The following is an 18993-nucleotide window of genomic DNA, read 5'->3' as shown; positions in this document are numbered from 1 at the left end:
AATCATGCCTGGGTGATTCTTCCAGAAGTTTCTGGTTCAGGTCACTGAAAACCCAACTCAAAGTTGCCTCCATCACAGGGGAAATTTATTGAAATACATGACTGAAAAGCTAAGTATTGCTGGTTTTAGGTAGAACCTTATCCAGTAGTTCACTTTGGGCTCTGATCTTAGTAGGCTTCTCCCTTCACAGACCAAGAATGACTATAGAGCTTCTAAGGTGACCTGCTTCTCAGTTTTGAAGGGAAGAGCAGGTCTCTTTTTCACCTCAAGCAGCCAGAGGCAGTAGGTTTCAGTTTGATTGGATCAGTTTAATCCCTGAACTCGGGGCATGTAGGCGATGCCAACTAATTTAAGGCTGAGCTACATGCCCCACCTCTAAAGCTGGGGTTGGAGTCGTCTTCCCATGAAGCTCATGGGTTACTTAGAGGCAAGGGGATGTTTGTTCGCATGCCATTAGTAATGAAAGGGAGAAGGATAGAGGGCAGCCAAACATAGCAAATGACCCCAGGAAGAAAATGGGATGTTTGTTGAGGAAAGAACAGCTGTTTTGAAATATGTGAAGAGCTGTCTTTAGACTTAATCACTGCAGCTCCAGACCATGATCGTATCTTATAGGAAGACATATTTGAATTCAGAATTAGAACAAATGTCCTAACAATTCAAGCTACCCAAGATGGAATCATTGGAATCCTGGCACTGGAAGTCTTCAAGCAAAGACAGAATGGCTCTCTGTCAGGAAAATTACAAAGCCAATTTCTACGTGAAACAAGGAATTGGACTAGGTAACCTCTAACATCATTCTGGATTCTGTGGCATGTGGAGGATTTAACCTAATAGAGGTACAACCTAAATGGTGACTCTAGAAAAACCCTTTCAGATATTTTGCCACACTAAAATAGCTTTTGCTATATCCATTTAGTCAAGGCTATGGTTTTTCCAGTTATGTATGGATGTGAGAGTTGGACTATTAAGAAAGCTGAGAAGAATTGATGCTTTTGAACTGTGGTGTTGGAGAAGACTCTTGAGAGTCCCTTGGACTGCAAGGAGACCCAACCAGTCCATTCTGAAGGAGATCAGTCCTGGGGGTTCATTGGAAGGAATGATGTTGAAGCTGAAACTCAATACTTTGGCCACCTAATGCAAAGAGCTGACTCCTTAGAAAAGACCCTGATGCTGGGAAAGATTGAGGGCATGAGGAGAAGGGAATGACAGACGGTGAGGTGGTTGGATGGCATCACCGACTCAATGGACATGAGTTTGGGTAAACTCCGGGAGTTGGTGATGGACAGGGAGGCCTGGCGTGCTGCAATTCATGGGGTCGCAAAGAGTCAGACACGACTGATCAACTGAACTGAACTGATAGCAGATTTATTTTAACATAAAAAGTAGAATGGACAACAGGCCTTTCTCAGAAAAAGCAACACCTCCTCCTTCCCCTCCCCCTCCCCCACAGAGAGAGAGAACAGATATTCTTAAACTAAGACCACACCTTTTTTTGTAGCAAAGAAAACAGTTTGATGTAGCAAACATCTCAGATCTTCTTTGAAATGCAAGTATTCAATGGACTCCTCAGCCAGACCTTGTACTGTGAGGGAAAAAGGTAGTTTTTGCAACTCACATTGGTCATGTTGAACTGTGATTCTCAGCTCCTGCTTTTCTCACAGAATTGAGGTCTGAATATTGAAATTCTCATTATTTGCCCAGGAAATGATTCACTCTGGCTCCTGTACCCCTGGGCAGGGGAGGACACGAGCTGTGTCAGTTTTAAATACACAAGGGATAAAAGAGTACAAGCTGGCCATCAGGTCCTTTTCTTCCTACTCGCTGACTGGCAGACCCAGCACGTGAATAATAGCTGCGCCGCACCTTGGTGCTCCAGCTGTTGTATGTTGTGTGGAAATGCATTGTCCTTGATGCTCGGGGACGCAGTAAGAGCCAAGTGATCTAATTTATGACTGTGATGATTTTCTGCCTGGTCCCATCTGAGTTGTGCCCTCCTCTAGGCACCTTAGAGCCTTTCTGTCTGCCCCAACTGTTTGTCAAATTCAGGGATATCTGTTTTGAACTTTTCAAAACTGGTTACTCCGGAATGCAGCACCCTGGCCCAAGTTTGGGATGTGAGGCAGGGAGAACATGCCAGTGAGTGGATCTTAGAACACGGGGATCACATATAACTTATTTGTCCTAACAAGCTATGCCGATAGATTCACAGGCATGATTAGAACTTGAACAAGGACAGAGATTGATGAATAGGGGAGATAGAGCACAAGTAAACCATATTTGTTCATTTTATATTGTTAGAAATAATATGTTTTATTCATTTATTTTGTCTCATAATACATTCAGTTAATCTAAAAATATCAGTTTGCCAAAATTCCCATTTATAGTTAACCAGGGTAAATTTTGTCCTGTTCCTTCTCAAAAAAACAGCCCTTTGTTTAGGCATATTTTAAGTTACCAAGCATTGTGTATTCAGTTTGTAAGGGATTTCCCTGGTGGCTCGGAGGTAAAGAATCTGCCTGCAATGCAGGAGACGCGGGTCAGATCCCTAGGTCAAGAAGATCCCCTGGAAAGGAAATGGGCAACCCACTCCAGTATTCTTGCCTGGAAAATCCTATGGACAGAGGAGCCTGATGGGCTACAGTCCATGGAGTCACAAAGAGTCAGACATGACTCAGCAGCTCAGCAACAACAATAACAATTCAGTTTGTGGTCATGTGAAAGTGATTTTTTTTCTCTCTCTCTGAGGGCTTTTTGAGATTTGGGCACTTTTTTCCCAAGTTCTGATGGGTTGGAGGTGATGTGACTCTGTTTCAGCACCCAGCACAATACCAGATACGGTCAGACCGGATGTCTGTGTTAGTTCACCCTCTGGTAGGAAAAACATCTGTGCCTGAGTGGGAGACTCCAGGGTTGGGATGGATGCTTGGGCCCCTCTAGCTTATCTTTTCTAGACAAGAGCCCTGAGCCTAGTGAAAGGAGGGAGCTTCTGAAGCCATGAGAATCAGACAGGAATTCCAGGAATCTTTCTGATTCCAAAGCTTATGCATTCCCCTCCCATACTAGTTGCCTCATGAGTCAGCAGTCAGTTCCAAGCCAGGTTCTGTGACCTTGGGCACTTTTCCCCTCTGAGCCTGTTTCCCTAACAGCAAAATGAGTAGATTAAACCAGATCTCAGAGGTCCCCATCTATTAAAAAAAAAAAAAGGGTCATCATTCTTCATTTAGAATATAAAATCTGTTTGCTATAATACTTGTTTATGTTAATATTTAGCCAGAGTTCTAGCTTAGTGCATCTGATTTGAAAAGAGAGCCCTTGCAAAATAACTACAGTTCTTAAAATTTGACGTTTAAGAAGAGAATAGAGTTCAGCATCAAAAGCTGAAATGTGATACCAGGAGCACAACAGATAAAAACGTATCCTTTTAAAATTCCAGCTGTATGATTTAATTTTATATTTCTTTTTTTTTCCCTCTATTTAAGAGAAAATAACACAAGCTTGAAAAGCAGTAAATATGTAAAGAGAAAATTTGTCAACTGATATTGGAAGATCTGACCCAGGTCACACATAAATCTCTCCGACAAGAGCTGCAGGGCAAGCCATAATTTCAGAGAGTAAAAGAGAAAATGAAAGCTCGAGCTGGTATCTTCTCTAAGTTCCATAGGTGGATTCATTTTAGTTTTCTGATTGTGCTTCTGAATATAATGTAAAAGGGCTGGTAGCAAGGTCTGTCTACCATCGTGTGTGTAAAAAGTAACTCTCCAGAGACAGAAGCATAATGTGAACCTTCCAAAGTTGCTTTTTCTATCACCAGAGTCATTGACTAAATAATTGAGGCCCCGTAAGCAAACTTTTGCATCGGTAATTTCCTTTCCAGGTTCATTTTCCAGATTCACAGGTCATATTACAGGAGCTTTTTAAATTACCAGCTGTATGGTCCTCTCAAAGAAATATAAGACCCAACTGATATTTAGGCCTGCCTGTTGTGAAGTCATTCTTCCTCATTTAGACACATAAGGGTCTGTCTTATGTTAGAATGAAGCATCCCCTGTTAGTGTAGCTTAAAATCTTGGATCTAACAGCTGATGAACAGAAAAAGAAAAAAGCTATGCCCAGAAGAGAGAAGAGGTTTATCTAACTGGTGTTTCAAAATGCTGCTGGTTCTAGAGACTGAAAACCAAAGTCTATGACTGGAGCAATTATCATTCTGTTCTTTGTCCACAATTATTAGTTAGGCATAGAAAACTCAGTATGAGCAAAATGTGTAGGCAGGAAGGTGGACTTGGACAAGTTATAAACAGCATCTCATATGTTGGGAGTTACAGGCAGTACATCAGCCCTAACAACGTTATTGTGTCCCTCTGAACTCTGCTCTCAGAGCTAAGCATTTGGAAGGCAGACCCAGAATAAAGAGAGGCATTCATGAAGCTAACATTTTATATTGAGAACCCTTAGTACCCCTCTTAATGTGCTATAAAACCCGGGGCTTCACTTTTTCATGAACTGTGTGCAAACGCAGAGGCAGTGACTGGAGGTTGACTTTATTTGGGTCTGTTTTATGGTTGCTGTGCCTGTACAGTAATGTGATCTTAAAAAAGGTAAACAACAAAGAGTTTAGCAGTGAAAAATACACCTAATATAAATACAGCCGAGTACATGGCACTTCAGAATTTGAAAAATATGACCCTGGCATTAAATTTTCTGGTGGAATTAACAGAGGAACAGAACATAGCATTACAAGGCTATATATCTGAGGCAGAGAAAGGAGATAATATATCTAACTCTATGGTCTATGTGGCATTCATATAAAAAAAAAAGCACAGTAGCTTTATTTAATTGAGAAAATGAATCAATTACAATGATGTTGTATCATCAGATTCTTGTGAAATAGAAGATATAAGTCACTCCATTGTGTAACAGTGTTAAAAAGTAATTGAGTATCTTAAGCATTTTGAATCAATTTCAGGTACTGGCACTGCTACCTTAATACAAAATTTATGAAGATGATTTCATATAATATGTTGCTATCAAAACCATACAATAAAACTTGGTAACAATGTCTCTCTTTAAAAACCTAGGCAAAACAGTATGGTTATAAGATCATAAAACAGACTTTTGATATTGCTATTTCTCCTTTTCTTGTAGTAAAGAACAAACGTTAAAAGAGTACAGTTTTAAGTGGTCTTAAACCATGCTTTTAACCCAAAGAATGGGGCAAGGTGGAGACTTTTTCCTAGGTCTCCGTCTATGAGGAAAATTCTATTTAGTTCACGCAGTGGATGTTACTGGAAACCATGTCTCACAGTCCATCCCTGAATTCATTTTGAAACATTTCACTTAAAATGTTTTCCTTGGAGAATTTGTAATCCCCCTGATTGCTGGAAATTTATGGAAAAACATTCTCTTTGATGTCAAAAAAGGTTTTCTGATTCTGTGTTCATTGCAAATAACTCTCCTGTTGGAAGTAGATATATCTCACTAAGAATGTTGGGGGCGTGAGTAATCTATGTCTACTTTAAAAAAAAATACAGTTGGCCCTTGAACAATGAAGGGGTTCATCTGGGTTTAGTTTAGGTGGCCCCCTGTGTCTGAATATCTGAGGTTCCTTCACATCCATGGATTCAACCAACCACGAACCATTGAGTACTGTAGTATTTACTAATGAAAACTGTGGAAGTGGGCCTGCACATTTCAAACCCGTGTTGTTCAAGGACCAACTGTAAAAGCAAGCACCAAAGATATCTCATAGGAGAATTGGCCTGGGGTTTTCATGATTTTTTTAAAGGTGCTGTGGCTTTTTACTAAAATCCTAACCACTCCAAGGTGGTAATTAAAAGCTGTATTCCTTTTTAATGTAAGCATTTGCCTGCAGATCCTTATACAGAAACTAGAGGAATAAGAAGGCACAGTAATTCACGACAGCCTTCAGTAGGAACTACCAGAGTAGATTAAGACCCAGTCCACCTCTGATGGAAGTTTCAGGGAGTGGTGCCTGGGGAGGGCATGATGCAGAGCCGAGAGCAGGAAAGAGAGGATACCATGTTCCGTTAAGATGACACATGGGAAAGCACTTTTTAAAACACTCAAGCACTGGATGGGGGGGTCTTCTGATCAGCCATAGGGATGCAAAAGAAATGAAGAAACTTGGCTTCTGCCCTGGAGAAGCTTAACAGTCCAGTAGAGAAGAACCCGTGGGCCAAAACTGATAATTTATCAAATTTACCATCCCAAAGATAAACACATGTGAATCCAGTTGTTTTTAAGGAATGCTGTGATGTAGGCAGATATGCTGTTGGAGAGAGGGGAGCCTGGGAGAGGCCCCAGAACAACCACAGCCAGATCCTGAGGCCTTGGGCCTGCCCCAACCTCTGGGAGGCCCAGTTTTTCCCATCATAGACTAGAGATGACCATCCTTGCCAGACTCAGGGTGGTTGTGCAATCTAATGATCATGTGTATGTGAAAGAACTTTTAAAAGCACCATTAAAAGCATATAAGAAACTATTAATTAGTTTACCTATATTTTACTAGCTTGTTGAAGCACAGTCTATCCCAGCAAACAACTGACCCCTTAGTAATTACATATAAGCCCTGAAATTTTCCTCCTTAGGAAAGTTAATACCTGGGACTCCATTTTCATTGAGTTTGTAGTAACTGCAAGGCAGTTTTTTTAGGGGGGTGGTTGGAGGGGAGGGGACACTTAAGTGTTTAATACTTTAACTACTAAGTGGATGTTTTATTAATTTAGTGACTGTCTAAGAGACGTGATGTATCGGTGTTAGCTGTGTGAGCATCCTGCCTCCAGAACAGGCATTCCTCTTTGACTCAGCTCTCTTCCCCTAAAAAGCAGTGTTAAAACTTGCATGCATTTGATTTTCCCAGAAAGCATTGCTGCCCTGGAAACAGGCTGGAGGAACTTTGGAAAAGGTGGAGTCTTCACCCACTCTTGAGTCAGAGGCAAATACTTCAACCACATAATTAAAGTTTTCTTCACAAAATAGGGGATTGTGAGCAGACACTGGCAGGAATCCAAAATTCTAATTTCTGACTATGATTTAATTTCAATTTTAAATAAATCGGTTTTTAATTTAAAAAGAGTGAGCTTCATAACATTAGCAATGATTGCAACATTAAGCCCAGTGTTCACAATCTAGCAATATAAAACATTATTTATATCTGAATCGTAAACAGCCTTTTGAAATGGATTATGGTTTTTCTCCCTATTCTAATACAACCTGGAGGGTACTAAAAAGTGTTGTGTGAAATTAACATTCTGCTGACTTTCGCCTATAAATGAGAAGCGAGCTATTAACATTTGTGTATTTTCATTATGTAAATTGTGTTAACACATGCCCACAAATTGCCACCAGCAATGCAATAATTTTCTCTCAGTGATCATAATGTGTCCAAGTGAGTCATTTTGATTATGACATGCTAATTACATATTGCCTTTTTTCAGATTCAGAAAAACCAGGGATCTTTAATGGTAAGCTTTATGAGTTCAGAAAAAAATTCACTTTTCTTTTTCCTGATGGCTGCTTCCTTTGCATGCTTGAATGCCTTGTTTTAAACTTAGCAAATTGCATTTTGAAGAAAATGCAAACCTTTAACTGCCTGTATTAGATTAGGTACCATTAGAAATAATAGAACATCCTGAGCATCAATGTTTTTATAAGAGTTTGCTGTTGTTGATTAATCTTGCTATATTTTATTGCATTAATGATTTTTTCTTTCCACTCCACTGTAAAGATATTGCATAGAGGCTAATACTTTTTCCTCTCTTCTTTCCCATTGCAGCCTCTCCAGCTTCTGCAGTGCATTGTTGATGAGGTGAGGCATCGTCTTATGTGCTTTCACTCCTAAAGTCATTCCTAATGGTGTGGAAAGCTTATATTTTGTTTCCTAATGAAGCACAGTGCCCAACATCCTCAGAGCAAGTTGTGTTGTATGGCTCTGAGCTGTGTTACGTGAACTGGCCTTGTCCTGAATCCCGCTCTTCTGATGCCGGCTGAGGCTCTCTGCCAAAACAGACTATCCTACAGGCTGGTCCTTGGGGGTATCAGAAGCCCTAAAGACAAAACACGATAATATTAATTTATCCTCTCTCTGGCCAGATGGGGATGGAGCCGGAAATTAAAGTGGTACCATTTTTTTTCTGTAACAGATATTTAAAGTCGTTCAGTAGACAAGGGTCAGAGTTGAGCAGCAGAAATAAGCTGGATAAAATTTGTCCTCCTTGCTTTACTTACCCAAAGCATAGCAGAGTGACAAAAGTGTTGAAAAGCTCTAGGTCAACAATTCAGCTTTAATGCCTAATTAGGCATTTTCCCCTGAACATACTCCTGACTTTTTGTGCTTTTAACTGGTATTCTCACATGTTAAGTCACCCTACCTCTGATCATCCTTATCCATCAAGTTTCACTGTCTCTTTGCCTTCATGGAGTTAAGCTACCTGAATTTCATTCTCAGTCAGCTTTTCTACTTTTGACTCTGACTTTAAATTCCTTTTTTTCTGTAAATTAGCAGTCTTATGGTATACAAGATTCCAATTAAGAAACATTAATGTTTTGTAGAAACAGTTTTTCTGGGCTTGGGCTTGCCTGCTGGCAGTGTTTATTTTTTAAACTTTAATTTTACAATATTTGAAATGCTTGTAGTGAAGGCGATAAATGTTTCAGATAGGAAAGTTTGAAAGGAAAAAAATCGTAATTCATAATTATTCCTCTCAATTAAACATCTGTATAACCAGTTATGAGATTTGGGAGAAAAAATAAAGATCCTCCTAGGAAAAAAGCAAACACATACACATATCACAATAATAGTAAGAATGGGGCTCCAGCATCCTTAATGGCTGCATCAGTCAGTCCATATATCCCATGCAAGCCATAAACCATGTTAGTGCAAAAATGAAGGCATCATCCTGAAACAAATGGAGGCCCCATTATCTCAAATATCAGACAGACCTCCTGGATCTAACAGCTCATCAATGTCTTCTGTCATCTTAGATTCTGAAGGCATCCCATCCCCATCAGAATCCTCCTAATTAAACTGATTTTCCTGAGCTCCCCCTTCAGGATTGCTTAGGAAAGTGTCCCGGGAAATTCGGCCTACCCAGTCAAGTGCACAGCCTGCCACATTTCCTGGGCTCTGCTATTCTTGGTCTGCCAGACTCTTGGGCATCAGAATATTCAGGTACAGATATCTTCTCCAATAATACGGGTATTGCTGGAGAGCTCACTTGAAGATTTTCTGGATCAAATGGATATTTGTATTCCTTATTTAAAGTAGCAGTGATTGCTATTAAATGTAAAATATTTTACTTGTCTGAGTTGGGTAAAATCTTGAGACTTTTGAAATCATCATAGGGAGATTTTCTAAGGAGAGAAGGTCTATGTGATGAAGGACAATAGCTTACAACTTACACAGTATGTTTTTCTTTATAGTGCTTCTTCCTCAGGTGAGAGAAAGCTGTAACTTAGACATCTATTCCCATTTTATCTAAAAACATTGATATCTTTTTTTTTGGAGACTTGGGAAATTCACATATATCTTTAAAACAAACATAAGTTGATCTTGGAACCAGCTGATGGTTGGTAATAAGAGTATTAGGAGTGAGTTGGCCAGATGACCTGCCTCAGGCAAGGTGCGTCATAGCTTCTAAGAAAGGAAGGTTTGGTGGGATCCTTTGATTACTGTGCTCATCCTGTGTTTGTCAGGTTTCTCATTGCTGTAAAACAGTGCTTCTCAAAGGGTATGGGTAGTTCAAGGACTAACTGCATCAGGATTATCTAAGACAGTTGTTTAAAATGCAGTCTCTTGGACCTAGATCACTGAATTCGACCTTCTGGGAATGGAGCCCAGGAATCTACATTTTCCTGGCTTCCCAAGTAATTTTGCACAATAAAGTCTGAGAACCTCTTCTATTAATATAATGGCTAAATCTTCCCTTGTAGATCCCAGAGGACAATTAACTATCTATCTTCATTTACATCTGACATTTAGGGCTTCTATTTCTGAGTCAGTATAACCAGCCAGGATTTGAACCATCTTACTCCTTGGGCATGGAATATACCCCATTATAAAATGGCTCTCCAATGAGCCTATATTGTTTCTCTTAGGAAAAAGTTAACAATCGAAAAGGACCACCCTCAAAGGAATCTAATTCAGATAAGATGGGTATATTTGGAGTCATGTACAAAATAGCTAATAAGCAAAGCCCAGTATATTTTATTTATTATTGTGTGGCTATACCTTGACCTCCTAGCGTGGCCTGTGAAGAATGAAGAAGTAATAAAACAACATCACGTGGACAGGAGGCGGTGCCAGAGTGGCCAGGGGTGAACCTCAGGAGCTGGGAGTCAGGAGAGGGAACAGTGGGACAAAGCGAGTTAGCCATTTTAGATCCAGATAGAAGACCCCAAAAGTTAAGCCAGAGGGGTAAGAGCCATGAACACGAAATCTGAACCGCAGAATAGGAACTGGAAGGGCAGCTGAAGAACCGGGGGGTGGGGGGTGCAGTTTATCCAGCTTGGACCTGGCTAACTCAGCATGTGAGTGCTGTCTTAGAGTCGCTGTATTTGCCTCGGAGTTGCTTCTCTCAAAAGAGCTTCCTACTGTAAAACTCATAACCAGGTCCACCCCCAGTCCTTGAATGCCTGAACTGTAAAGCACTGCGGTTTGTTGTCAGTCACGTATGTCTCTGTGTGCCGTGTTGCCTTGCCCATCTGATGTCTTTGGGAGATAAGGTGGCCCTTACTGTCAAAATAACTGATAACTGCTTTAAGCTCTGACATCAGTGAGAAAATTTGCACTTTTAGAAAGAATGTTTCTAAAATTTATTTGCTTTTGGCACCCTATTGATAAAGTGTGGTGCATATCATTTTTCACTGATACAAAGGTTTCGTTGTATCATAACCTTTTCTTGATGACTCAGGTCCATGTTTTGAACACAGCACTGAACTAAACTTTGATGTACTGATGTCCTATAGGGTTACAGAGAATCGTGGGGCTCTTGCCTTTCTCTTTTAGTGAATTTCCAAGCCATTTTGCCTGTGTTATTTTGCTTTGGCACTCAGCAGTATGCTTGGGCTTTTTGAGTTGTGTAGAACCATTTGCTCCCAGACTAAATGGCCCTACAAGGGCGTGCTGATCTGCTTCATGCTTTTCTTGGGTTCTGTCTTGTGGTCACCTCTGTTTTCTGTGGTGACTTGCCTTGTTAGTGACTACTAACATTCTTGTCAGTGACTCCTTGTTAGCCTGATGATCTGATCATCTTGTCTTCAGTCTTTACACTCCTCACAATGACTGATAGCAAAACTGAAAGGTATCAGATGAAACTGGATACCCAAGTGCTATGTGTAAGGTCAGACACACTCATCTGAGAAGAGCAAATAAGACTGATGAAGTAAAATGAGTGGACTTGTGTTCATTCATTTCAGCAGATAGTTCTCAAAAGTGCCAACTGTATACTAGCCCAAGTTGACCAGGCCATGCTCAGGACAGCCTCCAAGACCAGAGAGAATGGGGCTGCTGGGCAAGGCTCCCAGGTCAACTGCAAATTAGGTGAGTCAGGGTAGAAAGGCAGAGGCCCAGTCGCAGATCCCAGGCCAATGCAGTGTGCCAGGACCCAGGAGGCTATGTAGCCATCCAGAGTTCTCCCTAGTGCCTGGGCTCCCAGTTTGACTGGCAACAAAGGCCTGGCCACACTGGTGATGGTAGATGGGAACAGAGAGGTGATAGCTGAGTCACTGAAACCCAGGGCTGGCTGGGGCCAGCAGGAAATCAGTGAACTGAGGTGCTGGAAACTACAAAGAATGAAGTGGGGACTTCCCCCTTGAGCCTACCCAGCCACAGACTTGGAAAGGATAATGGTACGGAATTGAATAATTACGCTTCATCATAGGGTGCATACTGTACAACCCAGAAACATGAGGGTTTGTTCTACCAGAAGAGTATGTGTTCTGGGGGTAGATTGGGAGAGGGCCTTGAGGAGATGTGGCATTTAAGCTAGGTCTTAAAGCATGAATAGAAGTTCACAAGGTCAAAAAAGGAAAAAACTAAATGTCAGACAGAAGGGCTTGAAACTGTCTTGCAAATCATTTTTGAGTTCACAGATGTGTTTCAGAATGTTCAGGATATCTAACATACGACAGCCAGAAAAAATGGATTATTACTCTGAGTGTTACATGTGTTTCAAGCATATTACAGCTAAAAATGAATTTCTCTCTAACATCTGTAGGTCCTCAGCAGGGCAGTTAACAAATTTCTGATATATACCTCTGTTTACTTATTCCTTTTACTAGGAAAAAGCGAATTCCTGTAAGTCACGTGTTATACCTGATCAGAAGTATCTTCTACATGATAGGGTATAAAATCAACACACAAAAATCAGTTGTGAGGCTTCTCTACTGGTCCAGTGGTTAAGAATTTGCCTGCCGATGCAGGGTGCATGGGTTCAATCCCTGCCTGGTCCAGGAAGATTCCACATGCCATAGGACATCTAAGCCCACGTGCCACAGCTGCTGAGCCTGTGCTCCAGAGCCCACAAGCCGCAACTACAGCGCCCTCGTGACACGACCGCTGGAGCCTGTGCGCTTAGAGCACGTGCTCTGCCGCAAGAGAAACGGCACAGTGAGAAGCCCCCGCAGCACAACCAGAGGGTGGCCCCCGCTTGCCGCAGCTAGAAAGAGCACTTCTTCATATTAGTAACCCAAAGTGAAATTAAGAAAACAGTTCTAGTTAGTTAGCATCAAAAGTGATCAAATAGTTATGAATAAATTTAACAGAAGTAGAAAACTTCTACATTGAAAATTACAAAACATCTTTGAAAGAAATTAAAAGACTTTAACAGAAAAACATCCCAGATTCATGGAATGGAAGACAGTGCTGTTAAGATGGCAGTACCTCCCAACTGCTCTACAGATTCAATACAGTCCCAGTGGATTCTTGTAGAAATGAACGAGTTGATCCCAGAATTTATATGGAAATGCAGAGGAGTCAGAGTATCATCCAAAGCAATCTCAGGGGGAGAAAAAACAGAGAGGATTCAAACTTCCTGAGTTTGAAACATATTACAAGTTACAGTGATCAAGATAAGGGTGGTTCTGGCATAAGAATAAATGTGTGGAATATCCTGTCCAGCTGAAAAGGACTGCTAAGTACAGATCATCATAGAGAAACTTATTTCTGTTTTCTATTTTTTAACTTTGACGTTTGTATTGAGCTATAATTTATATAACATAAAATCCATTCTTATAAAGTATACACCTCAGTTCCAGAACATTTTCCTCACTTCCCAAAGAAACCCAGTACCTGTTAATAGTAACTCCTAGTTTCTCTCTCTCCTCCAATCCCTGGCAACCACTAACTAATCTATTTTCCTTCTTTATGAATTTCCCTGTTGTGGATATCTCATATAAACTGGATGTGTAATATCTGGCATCTTGTGTTTGGTTTCTTTCATTTAGCGTGATATTTCCAAGGCACACCCATGTTGAGGTATTTGTCAGTATTTATGGTCAGATAATACCCCATTGTATGGACATACCACATTTTTGTCTGTCTTTCATCAGTTGGTTAACATTTGGACTGTTTCCACTTTTTGACTGTTAGGAATAATGTTGCTGTGAACATTTGTGTACAAATTTATATGTGGATGTATGTTTTTAAATCTCTTGGTTATATGTTCCCAGTAGTGGAATTGCTGGGTCACACGAAAATTCTGTTTAGCTTTTTTATTTTTTCATTTTAACGTTTATTGTTTAATATTATCCAAGTAGTACAAGTTTAGAAAACCATAGACAAGTAAAGTACAGGAAAATGCCAGTGTCTCCCATAGTTACCTATCCAGTGATGGGCCTGATTACACTCTTTTTGTGTATCCTTTATACCTTTGTTTTCTCTTATATGTGTATTAACATTGTATTTAACTTTTTGAGGAACTTCCAAACTGCATTTTGCAGCAATTGTACCACGTTACATTCCCATCAGCAATTTATGAGGGTTCAGATTTCTCCATGTTCTTGTCAACACTTGTTATTTTCAGTTTTGTTTCTTTTAATTGTAGTCATTCTGATGGATATAAAGTAGTCTCTCATTGTGGTTTTGATTTGCATTTCCCTTGTGACTTAATGATATTGAGCATATTTTCATGTGTTTATTAATTGTTTGAATATCTTCTTTTCTATTCAAGTGCATTTTCTCTTTTTAAATTGTTTTTTATTTTTAAATTACTAGTTTTGAGTTGTTAGAGTTCTTTATGTATTCTGGATACTCGATTATAAATTTTTTCTCTCATTCTGTGGATGTTTTTTCACTTTCTTGATGCTGTCCTTTGACACATGAAAGTTAAAATATATATATATATATTTTTTTTTTAAACTTTGAAGCCTTTCTGGTTTGATCACAGGTTAGAAAGCTTAGATCTCCACACTGTCTGCATCCCACCTCTGGCAACCATATAAAAGTACTCAGAGTTCCTTAGATGACAGTTTGGAAACCACTGATTATAGCCCAAACAATCATTCTGTAAACCTGTATTAATCCCAGAGTTAGGTACAGGGGATAGGGAATTAGTTAAATTACAATTGCCAGTAGGTTCTGCTTTAGTTAAGGGGACAGGCTCGTAAGCAATCATATATGAGTTCAGTTGAGTTCAGTCGCTCAGTCACATCCGACTCTTTGCGACCCCATGGGCTGCAGTCCTCCACGCTTCCCTGCCACCACCAACTTTAAACTGCAGATAGTGTAAGTGGTATGAGACTTGATGAGCTTTCAGAGGAGCACAGTGACTGCTGTTTTACCTACTCACATAAATGAGCATGTATGATAAGGCATTTAATGATGTTTGCAGCCAATAAATTCTAGACTCTTCTGTCCATGGGATTTTCCTGGCAAGAATCCTGGAGTGGGTTGCCATTTCCCCTACCAGGGAATCCTGACTAGGGATCGAACCCAAGTCTCCAGCGTCTCCTGCATTGCCAGGCAGATTCTTTATCACCAAGCCACCTGGGAAGCCCCCTTATAAATTCCATGTGCACCCAAAGTGTAGACAAGGTGCAGGGGATACACAGAGAAGAGAGCTTGTCAGGAAGCGGGTGGTAATATGCCAGAGGGCTCGACAGAGAAAGGAAGCCCCAGGGCCAGTAGGAGCTGGCCTCACAGGTGCTTGAGGCCCATGTGGAGTTCAGCATGGCTGCAGTGCTTGGCAAGGTATTAAAACAGATGAGAGCAACAGCCAGGTTTAGAAAAATCTTTAAACACTGTACCCAGAAGCATTTGCAGAAACGAAAGAGGAGGGGGTGGGTGAAAGGATTTTAAGCAAAGAATCAACAGAACCAGATTTGTGTTTTAGAAAAGTCACTCTGACCGGCTTGTGGAACGTGGATTGGAAACGACAGGAATTTACTGTACTTACAGTCTTGATCAGAAAGTATGCAGACTTTTCATTAGGACAGCCTTAGCATGTTTGAAGGGTGTTTAGGAAATAGAATAAACTGAATTTGGTGAATAATTGGACGTAGGGGAGAGTGGGAGGACGGAATCAGAGAAGAAGCATTTGGCATGGGCAGTCAAGGCCTCACTGAGATGAGGTGCACACACATAAGGAGGAGATAATTAGCATTTTGTTCATAGGACAGCACTAAGCACCTCATTGAAAACTCAATTCTGGGCTTACCTGGAGGCTCAGTAGTAAAGAATCCACCTGCCAGTGCAGGAGGCATGGGTTCAATCCCTGATCCAGGAAGATCTCACATGCCTCAGGGCAACTAAGCCCATACGCCGCAGCTACTGAGCCTGTGCCCTAGAGCCCACGAGCCACAGCTCCTGAAACCCACATGGCCGGGAGCCCATGCTCTGCAACAAGAGAGGCCACCGCAGCGAGAGGTCCACACACCACACCTAGAGAGTAGTCCCTGCTTTGTGCAGCTAGAGAAAAACTCGCACAGCATCAAAGACCCAACACAGTCAAAAACAAATAAAATTATTTTTTGAAAAACTATCAATTCCTGTTCAGACTCAATTATAAGAAATACATCAGCTAAAGTTTTAAGTTCCCAGGCTTTTTTTTTCTGTCTTCCTATTACTGTATCTATTCATAAGTATTTGTTGAATGAAATTTATGCATAATTATAAGAAGTTACTACTTTTTTTAAGACTCAGAAAACCAAATCCAAAAAGTAATAGTGTATGATGAGGAGATACTTAGCTAATAAATACAGTCCTTTATCAAAACTCACAAGTCTGGCCTTAACCTTTACGATTTACCAGCTGTTTTCCACTGTGTTCCCCAATGTCACATTGCTTTCCCACTACACTGTTTTACAGATGAGGAAACTAAGGGCCAAAGGACACAGCTCTTTTTACTACACTATAACTGCCCTTGATAGAAGCAAAAAGTGACAGCTGAACATTCTGGCATCAAAGGGAGAGATTATTTTTCAAAACTGTAAAAGAAGACAACTTAGAAAGCATTGCAGACATGCCCCCAGGGCAGAAGTATATTACAACACAGTTCACTTTCACTGTCTATAAGAATGACTCCATGCCTGTAAGAAAGAATTGAATTCTCTTCTGCATATTCTGTTTAAGTTGGCAGGGAGGAGATTGACTCCTTTTAGAAAGATTTATGTATACAAAAGGATTGGCTATTAAACCACTATTACCTTTTAAAAATTCCTTCATGGAGAATCACTCCTTCTTAGACTAACTGAGGGCTGGTTAATGAGAAGCTGCTGGGGTATGCACATAGGTGCTTTCTGGGAGTGGGGGTAGGGGTATGGATGTGTGAACATGGCTGTCTAATAATACCTCCTTGGAATTCAAAAAGTGATATTAACCAGCTCCAGAGGGAATAATATCCATTCATATTTTGCCCAAGGACCTTCACCATAATTCTGATTTCTGAAGTTAGCCAAGAGTAAAAGGAATATCCCCATCCCTCCTGCTTCCAGCATCCTAGGATGGCCTGTTGCTTTCACAGCACGTAAATTGCAGGTAGTTTAAGTGAGACAAGATTCGATGGCCTGAGCTGTCTGACAACCCATGCCTGCCTGGAGCTTCCCACCACAGTGCCTGACACCCTAACCACTGGCTTAAATGGGTGTTGATAATGTGGGATTTCATGTTATTTGTGACTTGTACAACTTAATGACTGGGATGCATCAGAAACTTGGGAAGTTAATACAAGTAGATGCATAAGAGTTGTGTCCGCCTGCAGTATTGTTAACTAGATCTCTGTCTCAGAGTGTCGGGAATGTATAATTGGGATCCTGAAAACTGATATTCCTCTTTTATGTAAGGCAATCTTTTGAAATCTAATACTTCTTTTGAAAAGTCCAGTATGTTTAAATTAATGCAGTTTGAGTGGTTTGAAGATTGAAGATAGGTTAGCATTAAGGCCATGATTCCTTTAGTAATTACTTTTTCTTTTGGTAATAACTGTTTCTTTAGAAATGACATTAACATTCTACCAAAACACAGCAGTAATCCAAAAGTTAATGTTCTGTTCATTCATAATTATATTTAATTCATATTTATGAGTTGTTGGGAGGAAGGAGAAAGAAGGAAGGAAATTTTTAAAATGTAACAGAAGCAGCAAGTTAAAACCAGAAATTTTCCTGATAATCTGAAGAATATATAGTCATTTAAAGTGGGAAAAAATAATTTTTTAAATACAGCTATATAAAATCAGATTTTATTAGCTACTGCTGAAAAAATATATATTTTTATTATTTCTTAGTGGCACTGAATAAATTCAGTGGATAGATTTTTTTTCACTTCTTTTTTACTAATCAAAATATTAGCATAAACATCCCTATGATCTTGATCTTGGTAAGTCAGTTAGATTAGTGTGGTTTTTTTTAAACAGGGAAAATTCTGCATCTTCAGATAGTCGTTGAACAAGTAGCTTTGTGTTGTTTTCTTTGAATTGTCCACGAAGCCTGATGTATTATTAATGAATTAATTTCTTGGTGGTGAAGGCTCGTGAATAGCTTCTGTGAATGGGCAGTTGCCTGGTGGGGCCAGTTTTGGCTGCTGTCATTTAACATGTGTTGCTCTATTGTGAAGTCTTATCCAGCCGTAGGACAGTGCTCGTTTAATCCACCATGATGGGACCTATACACCCCGAGCCCACTTTGGATGCCAGGGTCAGTTACACAGCAGCTCAGGCTGGGGCACTGCTCCGCCTCACTGCCGAGTCGCTGTAATCATTTTGCCTGCCGTTAATTTTCCCTAAACCAGGGGAAACATGTCTGTGAGCTGTACAAATGTTCTCAAAAGAGAATCCAAACTGGTCGGCTGGGGTGTCGCCTCCATTCCAGAACGGAGGCAGCATTCCAGGGAGTGTTAAGCTCCTTCCTTCCTCCTGGAAATGGAAGCGTCTGGGCCCGTGAGATCCCTGATGTTCTGAGGTCCAGAGTAGCAGATGGCATTATGATTTTCCAAATCCTGATGAACGTTCTAACTGAACTTGTTCATTTCACAGTATGTAGTTCTATTTTTTTCCACTTCCTCTCCCTTCCTCCCTCCCTGTTCCTCTCTTTCTTTGTTCCTCTCATACTGGCTAATTTTAAACGGATTCAGTATCTCCTTTAGCCAGCTTTCAATCCCCTTGTCTCTGTGTTTATTGTATGGAACCAGGTATGGCACTATTTGACATAGAATTCTCAACCTGCGACTCGCCGCTGACCTCACCTTTGAATTGGTTTATAAAAATGTGTAAGCAAATACAACTGATACTCGTACACCGTGAAGCCACTGGAAGTTCTGTTCTTTCCTGTATCTGTGGCTGGCAGTGCAGGTGGCAAACGGCAGTAATTATTTTAACTAACAGCTGAGTGAACGTTCAGGAGGACTCACAGTGTGGCGATGGGGACTTTGGATTTCAGCAAGTTCCCTGGGTCTATCTGGATAGCGTTATGGCTTGTTGATTTTTCAGGACACGGACCTGCCAGGTTCTTGCCCTTGAACAGTATGTGGATGTAGTTCAGCTG

At 40.6% G+C, this 18993-nt stretch overlaps 1 protein-coding gene across 2 annotated transcripts in view; it reads left to right on the top strand.

Moving 5' to 3' along the window:
• Positions 1–18993, top strand: part of MAP2K5 (mitogen-activated protein kinase kinase 5) — a 261252-nt gene that overhangs the window by 185591 nt on the left and 56668 nt on the right. For both annotated transcript variants that reach the window (XM_068963925.1, XM_068963924.1), the window contains 2 exons: positions 7458–7484; positions 7796–7828. In XM_068963925.1, coding sequence (XP_068820026.1) covers positions 7458–7484; positions 7796–7828 — 60 coding nt within the window. The remainder of the gene's footprint in view (positions 1–7457; positions 7485–7795; positions 7829–18993) is intronic.

Source organism: Capricornis sumatraensis, chromosome 2 (genome assembly GCF_032405125.1).
Source record: "Capricornis sumatraensis isolate serow.1 chromosome 2, serow.2, whole genome shotgun sequence".
NCBI classification, from domain to species: Eukaryota; Metazoa; Chordata; class Mammalia; order Artiodactyla; family Bovidae; genus Capricornis; species Capricornis sumatraensis.
Note: the sequence above shows the minus strand (reverse complement) of the source record. Positions and strands in the feature narration are given on the sequence as shown.